Consider the following 18,568-nt stretch of genomic DNA (forward strand, 5'->3'; position numbering starts at 1 on the left):
CTTAATTTCCCCAGCTGTGCCACATGGCAAACACTCTGGGAAACGGTGCTTTTCCCCCGCTCACTCTCGCTGCGATCCCCTGTATCCCAGCAGATGGCTACAGGTTGCAGTGGGAGAATTATATCCACTAATTGCAGGTTAATTGGAACAGAAAAACAAACAAAAAAAATGCCAAACCCAAACCAGAAAAGAAAACCTAGAGAGAAACGAGTTCTCCTTCGCTTTATCTGCTCTGATAACAGCTATCGCACCGCGTCTATCGCAAGCCCTATGGGCACTCGGCAAAATGCGTAACTCTGCTGATCTGCTAAGGTGGTCAAGAGAAAGGAGAAGGGCATCTGATAGGAACTAGCTTTTCCTTGCCAGCCTCAACACCAGTATTATCAACACCCTTTATAAAGAATTGTATCTGCTGTGGGTTGATAATGGTGAGCAGGGGCTTTCATTGGTATGGGAAATAATCTTGGTGACCTTCAGAAGAGAAGAAGGTATAAAAACCAAAGTATTTTACTTGGGTGACTGTTTGGGCACCGGTTGAATTTCTTAGTTTCCAAGAAGGACGTGTTGCGGGGAAATTTTGTGAGAAAATGGCAACTTTAAATGAAAAAAAGACCTGCAGTGAACGGATGGAAAATTTCCGTCGTTTTGTCTGGAATCCAGAAACAAAGCTCTTCATGGGAAGGACCTTAATTAACTGGGGTAGGTTTTCACATGCAAGAGTCTTCTCTTCCTTCTGGTATGCTTACAAACCGTGGGTGGGGGGCTGTCCTAATGGATGGGACATCGTCTGGTGGTAGATGTAATTGTTGAAGACATCAGTTCTCATATATGCTTCTGAGCCACTTTCAGGGTGGCCCTATGAACTGAAACAATTAGATCACAACGTTGATCCAGGCAGTTCCTGCAAATGTAAGAAGACTTTGAACTGGTTTTGGACCAAATACTTCAAAAGGACTTAACACATTAACAGTTAACTTATTAATAGCAAAGGGTGGTGGTTACAGTGTGGTTCTGACATTGCTGACTGAAAAAAGGGGGTTCTGGCATACAGACAATTTTGCTTAGTTGGTGGGTTTTGTCCAGTTCTCCGGAAACACGTTTTGCTTTTCTGAAATTCCTTTCTAAATTATTGTCTGCTCAGCAGATCTTTTCTTTTATCACCGCGTGCTAGTGCGTATTTCAGCTGAGTCTCCCTGTCCATAGTCAAACTTGTGTCTACAACAGTGATGTGTTTTCTGATCTACATTCTGGGAAGGGCTTCCAGAGCTTCTGCAAGCTCTTCCCACAGACCATAAGAATAGCTGCGAGTTTCCAGGTGAATTTTTTCTGCCATGAAGCCCGTGAGGGTACCTAATTTTCTACCCTTAAAACCACAATTTTGAAGAAAATGAAACTGAAATGTGAGCCTTTCCAGCTGGGAGAGAAGAAGGTGCTATGAGGTGCTGATGATTACAGGGAGCGGTTTCTGACAGCCCCCCCAAAACAACCACTGGCCGCTGGTAGGGCACCAGCTGTCTGTAAGACACATTATGCACATACAGACAGAAACACAACATTACTCTGGGTTTCACACCAGAATATAATAGCAAGATGACACATTTTGCCGAGGGTGATTTCAGCTGTAAAAGGCAGTGAAGCGATACAGGTCTAAAATCAACACATCTGAGATACTGACATCTGTCATCCAAATAACAGAAGGAACAACTTGTCTTTGTCGAAGAAATACCTCGGCTGTGTCGCTTAGTCCATGTTAATACGCAGTGACCTCAAGAAGCCACACAATCTTTTAAGCTTTGAATAATCAGGGCTAAGCACCAACTACTTCAAAAATCCTTGTAAAACTGAGCAAATATACAGCTAAATTTTTCTAGAATAATATTCTTTTGAGTGCAGAGAAGAAGATCCAAAACACCAGTCCCTTTGCAGGGAAAACACCCCTGGGGCCAAGGGTGGAAAGGAGAGAGCCACTGCTGCCAGGACAGTCATATGTTGTGCCAGTGGCACAGCCTTGCTCGAAAAATGAGATTTTGCCCTCATTTTTTTCCATAGTATGGATCAGCCTGTACTACCTGGCTTTCTACGTGGTGATGTCGGGGCTGTTCGCACTCTCCATTTATTCTTTAATGAGGACAGTGAATCCATACGAGCCGGATTACCAAGACCAGCTGAAATCCCCAGGTACTGCCACGGTCCGGCCGGCTGCTGCACGGGGCTGGGCTGGGCTGGGCTGGGCTGAGAAGCATCGGCAGAGCCTGGGCGTGAGGGGTGACAAACCTAGAATTAAATCAGGTCGATTCTCCCCAAATGATCACTGCAAAGTTCAACCTCCACCTGAAAATGCTTTCAGGCTTTAAAAAAAAATATTGGTACATTTCATTTATTCATTTTTCTATATTTATAAATATAGAAAAATATATAGATATATCTCTCCTCTCCCCACGGGCAGGGGTCAGCCCCTGGGTAAAGCCTAGTTTCTGCTCCAGCCCCCCAAGCATCCCAGAGGCTTTTGGGGTGCCCAGCAAGGTGGAGGGGCACTGGGGCCAGCAGCCTGAGGTGGGTATTTCCACACTTGCTGGCAGCATGAAAAGTCCCTGGGAGAACAGGAATCCCTGCCCTGTTTGGTGGGATGTGTTGTGCCAGTGGCCAAGCAAGGAAAAATAAGACAAAGACACATGGGATTAGAAATAAAGATTTGTGGGACACAAAGTGAGACTGGGGAGGGACAAGACAGTATCAGCAAGAGATCGTCAGTGCTTACTGCTAAAACTTCACCCCCCTAATGGCTTGTTTTTACGATGGGAAGGAAAAAATGACTTTTTTGAAGCAGTAGCCCTAAAAATTATTCTGTCTGCCTCTTGATGAATTTTGAACTCTCCCCATAGTCAGTAAGCTTGGTGTTTGCTGGCAAAATAATTCCTGTAAAACATTAAGCATGGCTCTTCCAAAAGCTGTTTTTCCCACTGCAGTACGATCTGTTTCTTTAACCTGAAGTCACTAATATAACTGTTATTTTTAACAAGTCCTGGGGAAATCCAGTGCAATTGCTGGAATGATTTCACAAGCTGTTCTGATAACAGCACGGGTATACATGAAAAGAAAAGAGTTGATTTGCCCTGGAGGATTTAGGGTTTTGGTTGAACAACTCAGAGCTGAGATGGTTTCCGTACGTGGTTAAATCCTCCCCAGCAAAGCCTGGGCATCTCCTACACTTACAGTAGAGTCTTCATGCCGTGTAATTGTTATTGTCAATTTAAATAAACAAATCTGTGCCTGGCACCTCTCCTCTGCTTTGCCTTCCCTTTTCTTCCCCGCGAAGGTGTAACGTTACGACCCGACGTTTATGGGGATAGAGGACTACAAATTTATTACAACGTATCCGACAACAAAACCTGGGAAGGTTTAGTGACAACTCTTCGGACTTTTCTGACAGGTAAAAATGAGGTTTCCTGTGTAATATTGAAGAAATGTGTTGTCACATCTCCGGTATTAGGTCTGAGGACCTTAAGTCTATTTGTCCTTCTGAAATCACAGATTTGGAGTGGAAAATGCATCTTCTGAAAGGGATGAGCAAATAACTCCATAAATCAAACATATGTAAACATTTCTATCAAAAGCAGAGCCCTGGGGCTCAGATCTTTTACTTTGTTTAATCCTAAACAGCCTTTATAAAATAGGCCAATAGACAGTTTGAAGGAAGAGGGAGGAAAAAAGGTCTTTAAAACTAGTCTCATCTAAATTAATCTAATACTGTCCATGACTACAAGTATCAAAGTGCCATAATAAGTCTTGTGAAGCTGTTGCATAGCGTCATCGAGAGTATAGTCAAAGTAGGTTAGGTGCTCCATTTGCCTGCTCATATCTTAACAGATTTATATTCCTTTTGAGCCTTAATATCATATTTCTTTGTTTCTCATACACATATTGAGAAAATTTGTATTTGGAATTGACGTTATATGGAGCTATCAACACATATTGCCAGTCTTAACTCAATTTGATCTCTTTTTTTCACTTCTCCTGCGTATTCTAAAAAAACCAAAACCAACCCAACCCCCAAACAATTTAAACTTTCCTCATTCCATCTAATCCCAACTTCACTTGAAGTACATTCCCCCATGACATAACCTCCAGCCTGGTATTGGGATGTATAACTTACATATGAAAACCTTCAGAGGGGAATTTTTCTTTTTTCCCTCCCACATCTAGCATATACGCCAGCTGCTCAGCGTATGAACATCAATTGCACCGGTGACACATACTTCATCCAGGACACCTTTGATGGCCCGAATAAAACAAAACTATCCTGCAAATTTACCTCAGATATGCTTCAAAACTGCTCCGGCATCACAGATCCTACTTTTGGATTTCCAGAAGGAAAACCCTGTTTTATTATAAAAATGAACAGGGTAAGTACAAGCTGAAGGTGCTGAGCAGGAAAGAATTCACAGAGAACCCCCCGATAGCTCGAATCTCTGCTGGGGAGCTGCTGTATCATCTGCTGCCATGGGCTCTAATCTCCACCTTTTACTGGGATGAAAAATTGATTTGCTTTTGCCGAGACATCCAGAACTACCAGAGAAATAGCAAGACTTGGTCACCACCCCTAGGAAAGTAACGTAGGGCACAGTGATCTCTGAACTGACTCTCTAAAGCTTTGGCTTTCATTTAGTTTTGTTAGCACCTCCGTAGCACTCTCATCCGACGAACTAGTACATTAGTGGTCAAGCATTGGAACCGGCTGCCCAGGGAGGTGGTGGAGTGACCATCACTGGAAGTGTTCAAAAAACATGTGGACGTGGCACTTCGGGACATGGTTTAGTGGGCACAGTGGTGTTGGGTTGATGGTTGGACTTGATGATCTTAAAGGTCCTTTCCAACCTTAATGATTCTGTGATTCTGTAAAACAGCTTCATTCTGCAATGCCGCGGTCCTGTGCCTTCAGCTAAGGTGTCAAGGTGTGACAGTAACTGAAGTGATTTCAGAGAGGTGATACTTACAACACCTTATTTCTCCAGACTGCAAAGAAAATCTTTAGCAGAACCTGTAAAAACAAAATTCAAACCCGGTGGATGCTTCTTCTGTAAAAACCACCAACACTTTTTTTTTTCTTTTTTTTTTTTTTTTTTTGGAGAGGAAGAAAGGAATCTTCCATGCTTCCTTTAATTTTTTCAGGACATAGGCAAAGGCATAAGCATTTTATTTTTAATTTCAGGTAAGATGCTGAGCCTTCTAGTTCAATTTCCGTACAAAGTGAAAAGCTCATATTCTCCACCGGTTCCTGACAGACAAAATCACTTTCGATTGGGCTTGCACCCTAGACTCGGGCAGTAAAGGTTTTTAAGAATTTGCGCAAGGTCCAGCTGTGAGAGGAGAGCTGTGCCCTGATTTTGGCTGATGACATGTAGGCTTTTCCCCCAAAAGCCTTTGCCTCTATCAGCAAGGCTGCCCACCAGCTCGGGCAGGGGAAAGGAGCACGGATAGTGCCCGGGGGCTTTACCTCCTTTCACCATTGCTGCTCCAGGGTGCGACCCCCTGGTTCTTGTAGGATCAAATGGGCCCCGGGCTTTCTGCCAAAGCCAAGGTTTTCTAAGAAAGATGAAAAACACAGAGATCCAGCTCTTCCTTTGTCGTCACACAATGAGCTGTTCTAAGAGACCCCCGGCTGCCCAGGCATCAGACAGAGCAAGCGGTAGAGGTGGGTGAATGAGCTGAACCTGCCGGAGATGCGGCGCTACCTGCCCTGGCCAGGCCAGAGCCCACCTGCAGCGCCCACCCCGGGCAGCCCGGAGCCCTGCTTCCTAAATATCCAGCCACCACACGGTTTTTCACCCAGGTACACAAGATGAGATGATCTGCGTGAGAGTGCCTTACGCAGAAACACATCACGCATCCTTTGAAGCCGAGTTAATCGTTCACTCGTTTTTATCTCCAAACATTTTCCAAGGTGACGAAATGTGCGTTTCCTATTTCAGATCATCAAATTTTTCCCTGGCAACGGCACTGCACCAAGAGTGGATTGCACATACGTGGTAAGTGTGTGAGTTCCGAGTCTCAAAAATTCCAAGCACAGCAAGCGAAGTGCAGTTGCTATCAGAAAAATTACCCTGCAGCTCTGGAAACCAGATCATTCTACTGGGAATATTTTCTGTTCTGTGCCATTTCTTGCACCAGCAGACATCCTAAGAACAAAACAAAACAAAACAAAACAAAACAAAACAAAACAAATATTTATTTTAAATTGCCTGAAAAACTGTTTTTCCATGCTGCAGAAAAGAACATTTGCTGTTTGCTTTCAGCTCCCACTAGCAAAGTTCACGCACCAGAGCAGCTCCTTCAGGCTCTCTGCACATTTCTCTGTGGGTCTCCATTCTCTGAATTCACAACCACTATAACAGAACACTTGCCTGTTTTTCTTGGCAATAGTAACAGCAGGAGATTTCCACTTTTATCGGAAAAATAAAAATAAGACCAGCGCTAAGCAGACTGCTGGGCTCGAGTTTTAATACACACTGTGCAGCTTTTAGCAGCAGTAAAACACTTGCCCAGGGCTGGCTTCGAATCGCCCAGCCAACGAAGCTTCTTTCTTGCTTTACAACCAGAGTGACGAGTCTCGCCCGCTGGAGGTGGACTACTACCCCGTGAACGGTACCTTCAACCTGCACTACTTCCCCTACTATGGAAAAAAGGCACAGGTGGGCGCTCACGTATTTTGATATTACTTTTCTTTACCTTCGTGTAAGATTAAACATGTGTAGCACCTCTGCAATCTTACAAGATCTGGAGAGAAGGCTAATTTTAAGATTTTGTTTTGGTAGTGTAAAATTACTTTTTTTTTTTTCCCCCCCTCCTAGCCCAGCTACAGCAACCCTTTGGTAGCTGTGAAATTTCTCAACATTACGAGGAATGTAGAACTTAAAATAGTGTGCAAAATCATTGGAGCTGGAATTACCTTTGATAATGTTCATGATCCATATGAAGGAAAAGTGGAATTTAAACTGAAAATAGAAGACTGAGCAGCAAGAGAGACACTTCTGAAAAACACATGTGAAGAGTGAACTTACCTATCATCACATTCTCCTGTATTTATTTTCTATGATTTCCATATAAATTTCCATGTAAATTACAGTGCAAAGAGACATTTTCTACTGAAAGATGACCCATATAGCTAAAAATCAAGATACCACTTGCAGTCTCTGAAGGAGGTGAAGATTATCTCGATGTACATAGCTTACTATTCCATGGCTACAGTATGCTGCTGCCTTCATGCAAATATTTGTACAAAATGAGTTTTCCGCTAAACTGAGCAGCTATGCCTTCAAAGAACGTAGGTATAGGATCAAAACATCATTTTTGGTCACTTTCCAAACCATGACAAATAAATGATGTATGATACTAAATCTTGGATATTGAGAAATAATTAGATAGCTAGAAAAAGAAATCAATAGTCTAAATACCAGCAAGTAATATAACATTCTCAGTCTGTCTTGTATAGGATGCATACATTATAAAAGTATATTAAAATCATCTGTATCCCAATGCGTTGGGTTTTTTGTACTAGTCAGCCAAGTCAGATTTTTTTAGTTGACAAGTCAATGACTGCAAAAGAAGTGAACTTGAAATATGGCCTCTAGTGGCTTAGAGATTCGATTGTTCTGCTTACAACTTCTGTATAACTTAATAAAAATGACCAGTAAGACTGTAATATCCAGTTACATCCAGGAAAAATGTGTTCATTTAACTGTTAGATTTTATTTGTTTTGTTTTGTTTGTTTGTTTGTTTCCAGTAGAATAGCCCTGTATTGCAATGATGAGGTTTAGGCTACTTGGAATAATCTGGAAGATGCTAAAGTAACACTAAATCGTTAGGTGGATCTAAAATTGGAGAAGTCTAACTCTACCACATATGATACATATACACCGGTTTGCACTTTGTTTGTCAGATAAACATAGATAAGTCCAGGATGCTTCATCCAGAGAACAAACATTGCATGGGAAAAAAGATATTCAAGAGAAGAAATCATTTTACACCTTCACTGCCTGGACATTTTAGGAAGTGGGAGAATGTAACAGGTAAACCTCATTTACTACAGCAGCATTCAGGCAGCCAGCTTGCAGAAAGAACCCAGTTCCAGGGGAATATTTCCCCTTCAAAACCACAAATGGCATTTGAGCCCCTTTTAGAAAAATTGAGTGTTCTGCATTTCAGAAACAGTAAGAAAATGCATTCTCATATAAGACTTCCCCGGCCTAGCCTTTCATGTTTCAACCTTTACAGTGGGACTTTGCCTTTCTTTTAAGAGACTGAATGAAAATAATTTTTATATCCTTGTTGGAAGACAGGTCTCCTCCTGGACATCTTTCCAAAATAATAAGGAAAACAATGAAATAATAAAATATTTTGGATAACAAGATAGTAATTCACGCTCAAAAGTAATCCAAGGTTGTCCACAAGCAGAACATTTAAACATAGACAAGAAAACCGAGAACTCTTCCCTTGGTGTCTTCCCATAGGCAGACTCTCTGCTTGACTGTATTTTATTTAGGGTCTACAACTTGCGTGTTTGAAGCAGGCAATGCAGTATTACAAGCTGGCGTTTCAGTTAGCACCACAGCACAGCACAGGACGATGCCGACATCTCCCACGGACTGGGTATCCGCACAGCCACAGCTTCAGAATGACAGCCTAGACCGACTTTACAGAAAGACCTTTGATGAGACAAATACATTGAAAGCAGAGACTGAAGTGTCCCGGTGTTCACCAAAGGATGATGTGTCCTGAGGTCAAAAAAAGGGTATGCAAGTCCATCAGATCTGGCTCTTTAAGTACAAAGAGTGTCACCTTGAATTTAGATTTTTCTTTAACTTTTAGCCACCTGAGATAATTTTCTTTCTTTACTGCAATTACAGATAATGATAATACAGACCAAGGTTTGTGGCTAGTGTAGCCCAAGTAGCAAAGCCCTTTGAAAACTCTTAAGTGTATTAATTTGGATATAATTAATATTAGCTTGCCTGGAACCCAAATATAAGCACACTTAAATAGCAGAATGACCAGCATGCAAATATTTTGTAATACCGTGATGACACAGCCCAACACTACGTACACGCATTTCATGTAGTGGGCAATGCAACCATCAAAGCAGCGAAGACAGGCTTGCACAGTTGCGCTTTGGAGACATCCAAGTGACAGGAGTTACAAGATAAAGACCAAAATAAGCACAGGGGAAGGAAAACGGGCAGGGCATCCTGTCCAAGGCACGGGAGGGGTGACTGGCAAAAGCAAAACCAAGTTAAGGAGCAGCTGAAACACTGCTTTAGGCAGAGGCGGGCAAGACACATAGGAAACCAACAATGACAAGGGAGAAACGAAGAGAGACAGACACTTCCTCTGGTGGAAGCGCTCTCCAGCCTGATCGCCTTCACCTTGGAGACTAAAGAGGACCTCGGCCATCGGTGCCAGCAGCTCCACACCACTGTACAGTCACAGCTGATTTAGTGTACAAGTGCTACAGGCAGCAGTTTTATATACAAAGCGGTAACCGTTAGTAACATGGAAGAACTAACGATTAGCACAAAGCATGCTGTTAATGAATTTAGTAGTTTGGGTTTCAAGTTTAAAACTCGCCTCATTTATCAGTCTTAAACACCCTCGTTGCAAGCCTCCAATTCATTGAGCTACATATCTACACACACACACGCAAGAACATATGTGTAATATACACATACTCAGTTGCAACATTCAAGATACTTGACTAGACCAAACAATATAAATGAAAAAACTGTCAGGCTACATGGGTTTTTGGTTAGGAAACCAAAGCAGCATATGTAAGAACTAAATACAAGCAAAAGCAAATTCCTGAGTTCAATGAGGTGTTGATCAAGGAGGCCATCTGGCAGAGAAGGCCACTAGCCCGCGTCCCTGCCGCAGCGGAGGGGCAGGCAGGCCTTACCAGAGGAGACGGCTGGGTGGCTGTCAGTGCCAGACTCTCTGCCCTTCCTCCTGCCCGCTGTGCAATGGAGAGATCAGCCGGCAGAAGAGGCATAGGGAAGATAATAACATGCCATGAAACTAGTATCATTGACTCCATGATTTTTTTTATACCCAATAGATTTAATTTCCAGACTTAGCCCTTAAAGGTCTTAAATAAAACTCTTGGAGATCAGTGTAGAGAGAACAGAAACACGGCACTTGCTTTGAGGTGTATCTTCTCCTCGATATCTCCATCTATTCTCATGAATATTCATACCACTGGTAAAGCCAGTAATTGAAGTGTAAAGTCCTAAAGTCTATTATTAAAAATGATGAAGAAAAATTAAGAGTGCGGAAAAGCACTGAGTACAAGCTCTTTGATGCTTAAAGGATTTTTTGTGCTATGAGACTATAACAAGTTCAAAAGGTTTGCCCTCTACCTTTTCTACAAAATTGCTAAGTACTATATATTAATAATTATGTCTTTGCTTAATGGTCTCACATGATGTCATTGCTGTTGCACTCGGGAATTCCTCTCATCATTTCATATAACTGGTTTTAATCTCTTACCTGTAATAAAAGTCAGGCAGCGATTGATTCTGCAGCAAATAAAGCTGTCTAACCATGTGCTACTTTCCGTAACTGGATGGCAAGTAACAGCTGCATCAATATTGCTTGCAGAAAACATTGTATGCTTTGCACATATACTCCCTTCACAAGCTTACTTTCTTTCAGATATGAAAGTTCAAGCTCAAACAAGATTATCTCATTTAATATAAAATAAAAATGCACATGAAACAACAGGTGTCCTTTTCCTCAATTTAATTTGAAAAACTCTCTCTCACTGGGGACAAAGATTGTTCACTTTTCTCGTCTTTTTCTTCATACTGGAGTGATAACAACAGATGCATAGCACTTCTCATGAAGATAAAAGTAGAAATTGGGCTGAGAATTCCCTTTTTAGGCTCCCACTACATCTCTCTCACTTGCTTTAAAATGAGGAGGAACTGAATTCTGGAGAGACACTTGTGCTTCATCATTTTTGAAAAATTGTGGAGAATGGGAGAGGTGCCTGAGGACTGGAGGAAAGCCAATGTCACCCCAGTCTTCAAAAAGGGCAAGAAGGAAGACCTGGGAAATTATAGACTGGTCAGCCTCACCTCCATCCCTGAGAAGGTGATGGAATAGCTCCTTCTGGAGGCCAACTCTAGGCACATGGATGAAAAGAAAGTTATCGGGAGTAGTCAGCATAGATTCACGAAGGGGAGATCATGCTTGACCAACCTGATAGCCTTCTGTGATGGAGTGACTAGCTGGGTAGATGAAGGGAGAGCAGTGGATATGGTTTACCTTGACTTCAGTAAGGCTTTTGACACTGTCTCCCATAACATCCTCATAGTGAAGCTCAGGAAGTATGGGTTGGATGAGTGGACTGTGAGATGGATCGAGAACTGGCTAAGCAACAGAGCTCAGAGTTGTGGTCAGTGGCGCAAAGTCCAGTTGGAGGCCTGTAGCTAGTGGTGTTCTCCAGGGATCAGTACTAGCTCCAGTTTTGCTCAACATCTTCATTAATGACCTAGATGAAGGGTTGGAATGTAGCCTCAGCAAGTTTGCTGATAGGTACAAAACTGGGAGGAGTGGCTGATACACCAGGAGGCTGTGCTGCCATTCTATGAGATCTGGACAGACTGGAAGTTGGGCGGAGGGGAACCTCATGAAATTTAACAAGGACAAGTGTAGAGTTCTGCACCTGGGGAGGAACAACCCCATGCACCAGTACAGGTTAGGGGTTGACCTGTTGGAAGCAGCTCCATGGAGAAGGACCTTGGAGTCCTGGTAGACAGTAAGTTATCCATGGGACAGCAATGTGCCCTGGTGGCCAAGAGGGCCAATGGTATCCTGGGGTGCATTAAGAAGAGTGTGACCATCAGGTCGAGAGAGGTTATCCTCCCACTCCACTCTGCGCTGGTGAGGCCTCATCTGGAGTATTGTGTCCAGTTCTGGGCTCCTCAGTTCAAGAGAGACAGGGAACTTTTGGAGAGAATCCAATGGAAGGCTAAGAGGATGATTAAGGGACTCATCTCTCATATGAGGAAAGGCTGAGAGACCTGGGGCTGTTTAGTCTGGAGAAGAGAAGGCTGAGAGGGCACCTTATCAATGTCTATAAATACCTGAAGAGTGGCTGTCAGGAAGATGGAGCCAGTCTCTTTTCAGTAGTGACCAGTGATAGGACGAGGGGCAACGGGCATAAACTGCAGCACAGGAAGTTCCACCTCAACATGAGGAAAAACTTCTTGACCGTGAGGGTGACGGAGCACTGGAACAGGCTGCCCAGGGAGGTTGTGAAGTCTCCTTCTCTGGAGACCTTCAAAACCCGACTGGACACATTCCTGTGCAACCTGCCCTAGGTGATCCTGCCTTGGCAGGGGGGTTGGACCAGATGATCTTCACAGGTCCCTTCCAACCCCTACCATTCTGTGATTCTGTGATTAATGTGTGTATTTATGTGAAATTCTACTGTTGCCAATGTGGGAATTCTATCCTTTCAATCAAAATATGCTCCAGGGGTTTATCACCATCTTTATCGACTACTAATTTCAATTATTCTCATTTCAAGTTGCAATCCTTAAATCTCATGTCACTTTTCTCTCCTATATTGATAAGCCTTCTAAATTAGTACCTTTTTGTGTGACCTGACATAAACCCAATACTTCCTCATACTTATTTCTTATAAGCCAAAATAGAGTTCCTTAAATCTCTTACTAAAAGATCTTGACATTAGTTATCTGTATCGGGTTTGCGTGGCAAGGTTTGGTAGCAGGGGGCTGCAGGAGTGGCTTCTGTGAGAAGCTGCTAGAAGCTTCCCCTGTGTCTGACACAGCCAACAGCAGCCGGCTCCAAGACAGACCTGCCGCTGGCCAAGGCCAAGGCCAAGGCCATCAGTGACAGTGGCAGCGCCTCTGGGGTGACAGACGTCCAGGGCAGAGCAGAAGAAGGGGAAGAGGGGCTCCAGGCGCCGGAGCAGAGGTTCCCCAGCAGCCCCTGGGGAAGCTCCTGGTGAGGCCGGCTGTGCCCCTGCAGCCATGGAGCTCCATGCTGGAGCAGATCTCCACCTGCACCCGGGGAGGGCCCCACGCCGGAGCAGGGGGATGCCCGAAGGAGGCCGTGACCCCATGGGAAGCCCACGCTAGAGCAGGCTCCTGGCAGGGCCTGTGGCCCCGTGGCAAGAGGAGCCCAGGCTGGAGCAGGTTTGCTGGCAGGACTTGTGACCCCATGGGGGACCCAGGCTGGAGCAGCCTGTTCCTGAAGGACGGCACCCATGGGGGGACCCAGGCTGGAGCAGTTCGTGAAGAACTGCAGCCCATGGGAAGGACTCACGCTGGAGAAGTCCATGGAGGATCGTCTCCCATGGGAAGGACCCCATGCTGGAGCAGGGGCAGAGTGTGAGGAGTCCTCCCCTGAGGAGGAAGGAGCGGCAGAGACAACGTGTCATGAACTGACCACAACCCCCATTCCCTGTCCCCCTCCACCACTCGGGGGGAGGAGGTGGAGAAACCAGGACTGAAGTTGAGCCTGGGAAGAAGGGAGGGGTGGGGGGAAGGTGCTTTAAGATTTTGTTTTATTTCTCATTACCCTGCTCTGATTTGATTGGCAATAATTTAAAGTAATTTCCCCCAAGTTGAACCTGTTTCGCCCATGACGGTTAATTGCTGAGTGATCTCTCCCTATCATTATCTTGACCCACAAGAGACACCTTATACTTTTCTCTTCCCTGCCCAGCAGAGCAGCTTGGGTGGGCACCTGGTGTCCAGCCAGGGTCAACCCACCACAGTACTGAGTAAATTGGGGGAAAGGGCTTTTTTCTGAGTCTTCCCCAATTTTTCCAATACTCTTTTTAAATGACAATGTTAACCAATATGTAGCCACAACCTCTTGGTATGTATTCAGATGTAAAATATCTTTCTGATCCATGATTAGTTTTACCTATATTCAAAATCAGATTAGCTAGTTCCTCAAAACTCTGTGTAGGAGACTTACATACAGTTCTTGTCCACCCCAACACCCAGACCTTTTTTAGGATCCCACATTTTCAGCATATAGTCTTACATCCTCAAAGTGTAGCTTGAATTCATTGTTCAAAACGTGTAGTTTAACATTTTTTGGACATGCCCTGCTTGCCAAGCAATCCACATTAAACTGTCCTTTTCATTGTTTACTTCTTTTCTAACCAGTATCACAATTTTTAAAAATCTAATTTTCTTCCGGCTTATCAAAGAAAACATTAAACAGAAGTACAATCTTACTTGATGCAGCTGTTCAGTCAGTGATAATGCCACAAAACCTATTTTTGACTGAGAAGAGTTCATAACCCTCCAACATACAATCTCGATACCGTAAAACGTGTATTAAAAATCAGAATGCAATGAAACCAAAAAGGCTTAAAGATGCTGTAATATATCCATCGTTTCCTTAATCAGCTAAAAAGTTGCAATTTCCTCCCATACGCATTTCATAGGACCTATTGTGTACTTTGTCATTAATAATTAACCTTCCAGATTTTTAATTTTCTTTCAGCTGTTTCCTTCAACAGTTTTTCTAATATGAGGTTCAGGGCTGATCTCAGGCTGTCTACACCACATTGGGACAGGACTTCCTCACATCACTTTGAAAATTGGCACTCTAGCATTATTTTAGTCTGTAAGAGTTTACTCACTATTTCAATGTTCATTAAAAATCAGCATCAGAAATGTAGAGATCCACTCTCTACCTAGCATAAAGTACCTGGGTTGCCTGTTTTAAGAGAGTTAAGCTTCAAACACGTGCTTAATGTTCTCCTTTAACTAATTCTCTCAAGTTTACATGATAAAAGAACATGAACCTTGCCCAAAGTCTGCAACTTTGCTGTCTTTTAACGTGCTACAATGTAGAAACTTTCCATTCTGCTCTGACCAGCCCTCCCAATATACCAGGTTAGGGCTGGTATCACTGCAATATTTACAGCAATGTACCATGACGTGTATAGAGCAACATGTTAAAACATCAAATCTTTGAGCTTAATTTTGGATTTCAACCTGTTCAAAACATCCAAAACTGTAACAAACAAAAGAGGTGTTAGAAGAACAAAGAAAAGCATTTGTAAAGATATTACATTGGTGATTTTTGATTAACACCAGTCTCTTTTCTGTGTCTTATCAGGACATTTGGCCTTCATCACAGTAAAGCTGTGAATCAATAGTCATTATTTCCTCTGGTTAATGTTTCACTTGTTAGTGCTGACATACTCTGAATGTCTCTCTGGGGACAGCAGCTCTCCAATTGTGAGGGGCAGATGCAGCTAGGTGACAACCATCATCATGCCAGGTGAGAATTGCCAGTGTAACCAAATGTTGGAAGTTGGAAATGCCTGTGCATGTCAGTTGTTGCCCTCCTTCATTCTGCTCTCAGCATCAGCTGTATTTCTGCTTCTTAGAAACCTCATCCTAAGGAAGGACAGTCTTCACTTCTACCTGCTCACTGACTAACTTTTCCATCATAGGAATTTAGTAACTTTTGATAGGTACTGAAGATGAGCTGAGCTTCTGTTCTTTTTCTGCTGAGCCTTTGGTACGTAGGCAAGCCACATGACACCCTTGTTACTGATAAATAGTATTTTGTAACATGCTTTTTGGTTTCTTTTCCTCTCTGTCATGGGATCCATATGGTAATTCAGGCTGGAAGGCACCTCAGGTCATCTGTAGTCCAGTCCCTGCTCAAAGCATGGTCAGACTCTACGTTGCTCAGGGCTTTTATGCTGTCTAGTCTTGAAAACCCTAAGGATGGAGTCAGCACAACGTCTCTGGGCAACCTGTTCCGCAGCTTGACCATCCCAAGTTCTTCCTTAAACCCAGCTGGAAATGGTCGTTTCAGCTTGTGTGTGTTGTCTCATCCTCCCACCATTCACTGCTGTGGACTGATTCCATCTTTGCAATAACCTTCTGGCAGTACTGGAAGAGTGCAATTAGGGCTTTTGAGGCCACCTATTCTTCAGGCTGAACAAGCCCCTCTCCCTCAGCCTCTCCTCATATAGCAATTGCTCCAGTTCCCTAAGCATTTTGGTAACCCTCCAGAATCCATGGAAGCTCAAGGAGGATCGGGGACCAAGAAAAACCTTGGAAAAATCTTAAATCCCAAATTTGGAAAATAATGACATTAGAAGTTTCTGCTCTCATTGTGCTGGCTTGTCTTTGCTTTTGCTGATGAATGACAATTAAAGTAAAGCAAGGCTGTAACAATAAAGCATGTGTGACAATATTTGCACCTTTCTGGTAGCAGACATATCTGAGAAGGGCTGAAAGTTGTTAACTCAATGTAGTAGTCAAGATAAACAGCCTACTACTCTTCTCATAAGCAGACGAGGGAAAGGAAATCCCTACAGGAAACAATGAACCATCTGGGAAAAACAAGTGTATATACTCTCCTTTCTACTGATGATCATTCCAGTACCATTACATCAACGCTGCTCCCCCCATCCTTCACCCTTTTTATATTAAAGCAGCATCAAACTTTCAGATTTCCCATTAATGTGAAGATTTCACAATCCTGTATATTCACTGATAAAGAAATAGTGATTTATCTTGTGACAGTTACCTCCTTTCATGAACAATTTAATAAACGGTCATCTTCAAGGACTGGTACTCTATCAGCCCCATTTATTTTTTCTTCTCTGAAATAGTTGCCTTTGGTTGAAGGAAGATTAAAAAAAATTTCCAAAGTTATAATTGCTTTTCTTTAGTTAAAACAAGCAAATTCCTACAGGAAAAGCAAAACAGTTTACTTTTGAAATAAAACAATTCAAGAAATCCTTCTTAACTTGTAATACATGTCAAAATAGAGAGAGTCTTTCAAAGTGATCTCTCACTATCACTTTAGAAAAACAGTAACAGATGCACACTGTTCCCAGGATTTATCTGCAGGACCATTTCAGGGATACGAATACACACTTTGAAACTTTTCTTCTTCTTCAGATCACAAAAAGTGCTGACAAATTAAAGGAGTAACAGTACATCCCTCTCCTGTCACGTTTTTCCCCAAACTGAGCCCTTATTACCATAGTCATCACTTTTACCATCATTTAATCTGTTTTAAACTGAATTCTAGTTTCTCTCTCCTCACCGTATTTTCTACTTCCACAGATTTCCTCAACAATTTCCTGTCCATAATTTCCTCTTATGTTCTGTTCCTGCTTTTGATCTTCCTTTTCCATCTGCATGCGCGGTACCACCCTTCTCAGAGATCAGAACCATACAAAGTTACATCCCACTTTCCAGATCCTTTCGTGCCACACCTGACATTATTACATCTGTTCTATGCATTTCTCTGCCTTTTTTTTTCTTAATAAAGTTGCTACTACTAGTCTTTTTTGTAGTCTTTGACTAGTCTTCTCTCGTTTTCTCATTACTTCTTCACAACCTACACCACCTTCTCTTTTTATGCCCCTCTGTAAGGACCCTAAGTTTCAACCTGTTCCTTCTTTTCTGGTTCCGCTATCCTCCCTCCTTCAACTCCATTCAACTGTCTTCATTTCCAGCTTCTCCCTCACTATTGGTGTCTCTTCTCTTTTTTTTCTTCTTCACCTAAACACTATGACCAGGTAACTGCCTGAATTCTAGCAAGTAATTCAAGTCAATAGACTTTCTCTTGTTATTGATTGCTGCCTTTGCTACAAAGGTCTCCTGAAACAAAGGTAATATAGAATCATTTAGGTTGGAAAAGACCTGTAAGATCATCAAGTCCAACCATAAATATAGTATAGATTCATTCCCCCAACGCACTCCAATGCTGCTTTTTTAAACGCTCAAATTCTATTTCGGAGAGTCATCAGCAACCAAAAGCAAACAAAGTAATGTCTTTTGAAATGTATGTTTTGCCGCACTTTCACTCCCACCTTGACCTTCTCTCATCTGAGGTCTATTCCACTGATAAGAACCAACAGGAAAATGTCAGATGCTTTCAGACTTCCTTACCCAACATCCCTGTTCTCACTCTTTGCAGGTAGATCTTGGATCATACACTGGAGATTTAAAGTCTAAGGGAAAACTGGAATTATCCCCTTGGACTGTCAAAAGTTCCTAACTATTGTTGGGCTCTGCAGATAAAACTGCCATTCAACAGCAAAGATAATTTGAATCAGCTGACTCAACTGCAACAGGAACCTTACTTATAGCGTTAGCACTGCAAAGAATGAAATCTTCAGTGAGAAGCAAAGCACACAATTAGCCCACCCAAAATGGTTCTCCCAGGCCCATAAAATTAAGTAATTTCCTTGGTTGACTCATATTACAACAAGGTTTGATACAATTAGAAAACGTTCACTGCATATCAACTGCTCTGTAGTAAGCACTCACACCCCCTTACCACGGAAGATTTGTCAAGGCATAATCCTTCAAGAGAAAAAACAGGTAAAACACTTGGTATTTACCACAGGGTTTAAGTGCATCCAGGAGCCCTTATCAGAGACAGAGCAGTTATTAGTCTGTCAGTTGTCTTTGCAGCAGCTCTCTGGAGTTTGTGGAAACAAATCCTGACTCTGATAGCAGCCTGCAGAGTGACTGAGCCAGTTCA

The 18,568-nt window shown here is 42.8% G+C and overlaps 1 protein-coding gene across 1 annotated transcript; it reads left to right on the top strand.

The window, feature by feature from the left end:
* Window positions 1-587: 587 nt before the first annotated feature.
* On the top strand, window positions 588-7,010 carry ATP4B (ATPase H+/K+ transporting subunit beta; the record flags this gene model as incomplete). The annotated part of the gene is made up of 7 exons (XM_081997902.1): window positions 588-699; window positions 2,050-2,178; window positions 3,317-3,430; window positions 4,204-4,403; window positions 5,970-6,026; window positions 6,597-6,689; window positions 6,849-7,010. The coding sequence occupies 7 exons, from the start codon at window positions 588-590 to the stop codon at window positions 7,008-7,010; spliced, it is 867 nt and encodes a 288-aa protein (XP_081854028.1).
* Window positions 7,011-18,568: the final 11,558 nt, after the last annotated feature.

Source organism: Phaethon aethereus (assembly GCF_964289735.1).
Source record: "Phaethon aethereus genome assembly, chromosome: 1".
Classification (NCBI taxonomy): Eukaryota; Metazoa; Chordata; class Aves; order Phaethontiformes; family Phaethontidae; genus Phaethon; species Phaethon aethereus.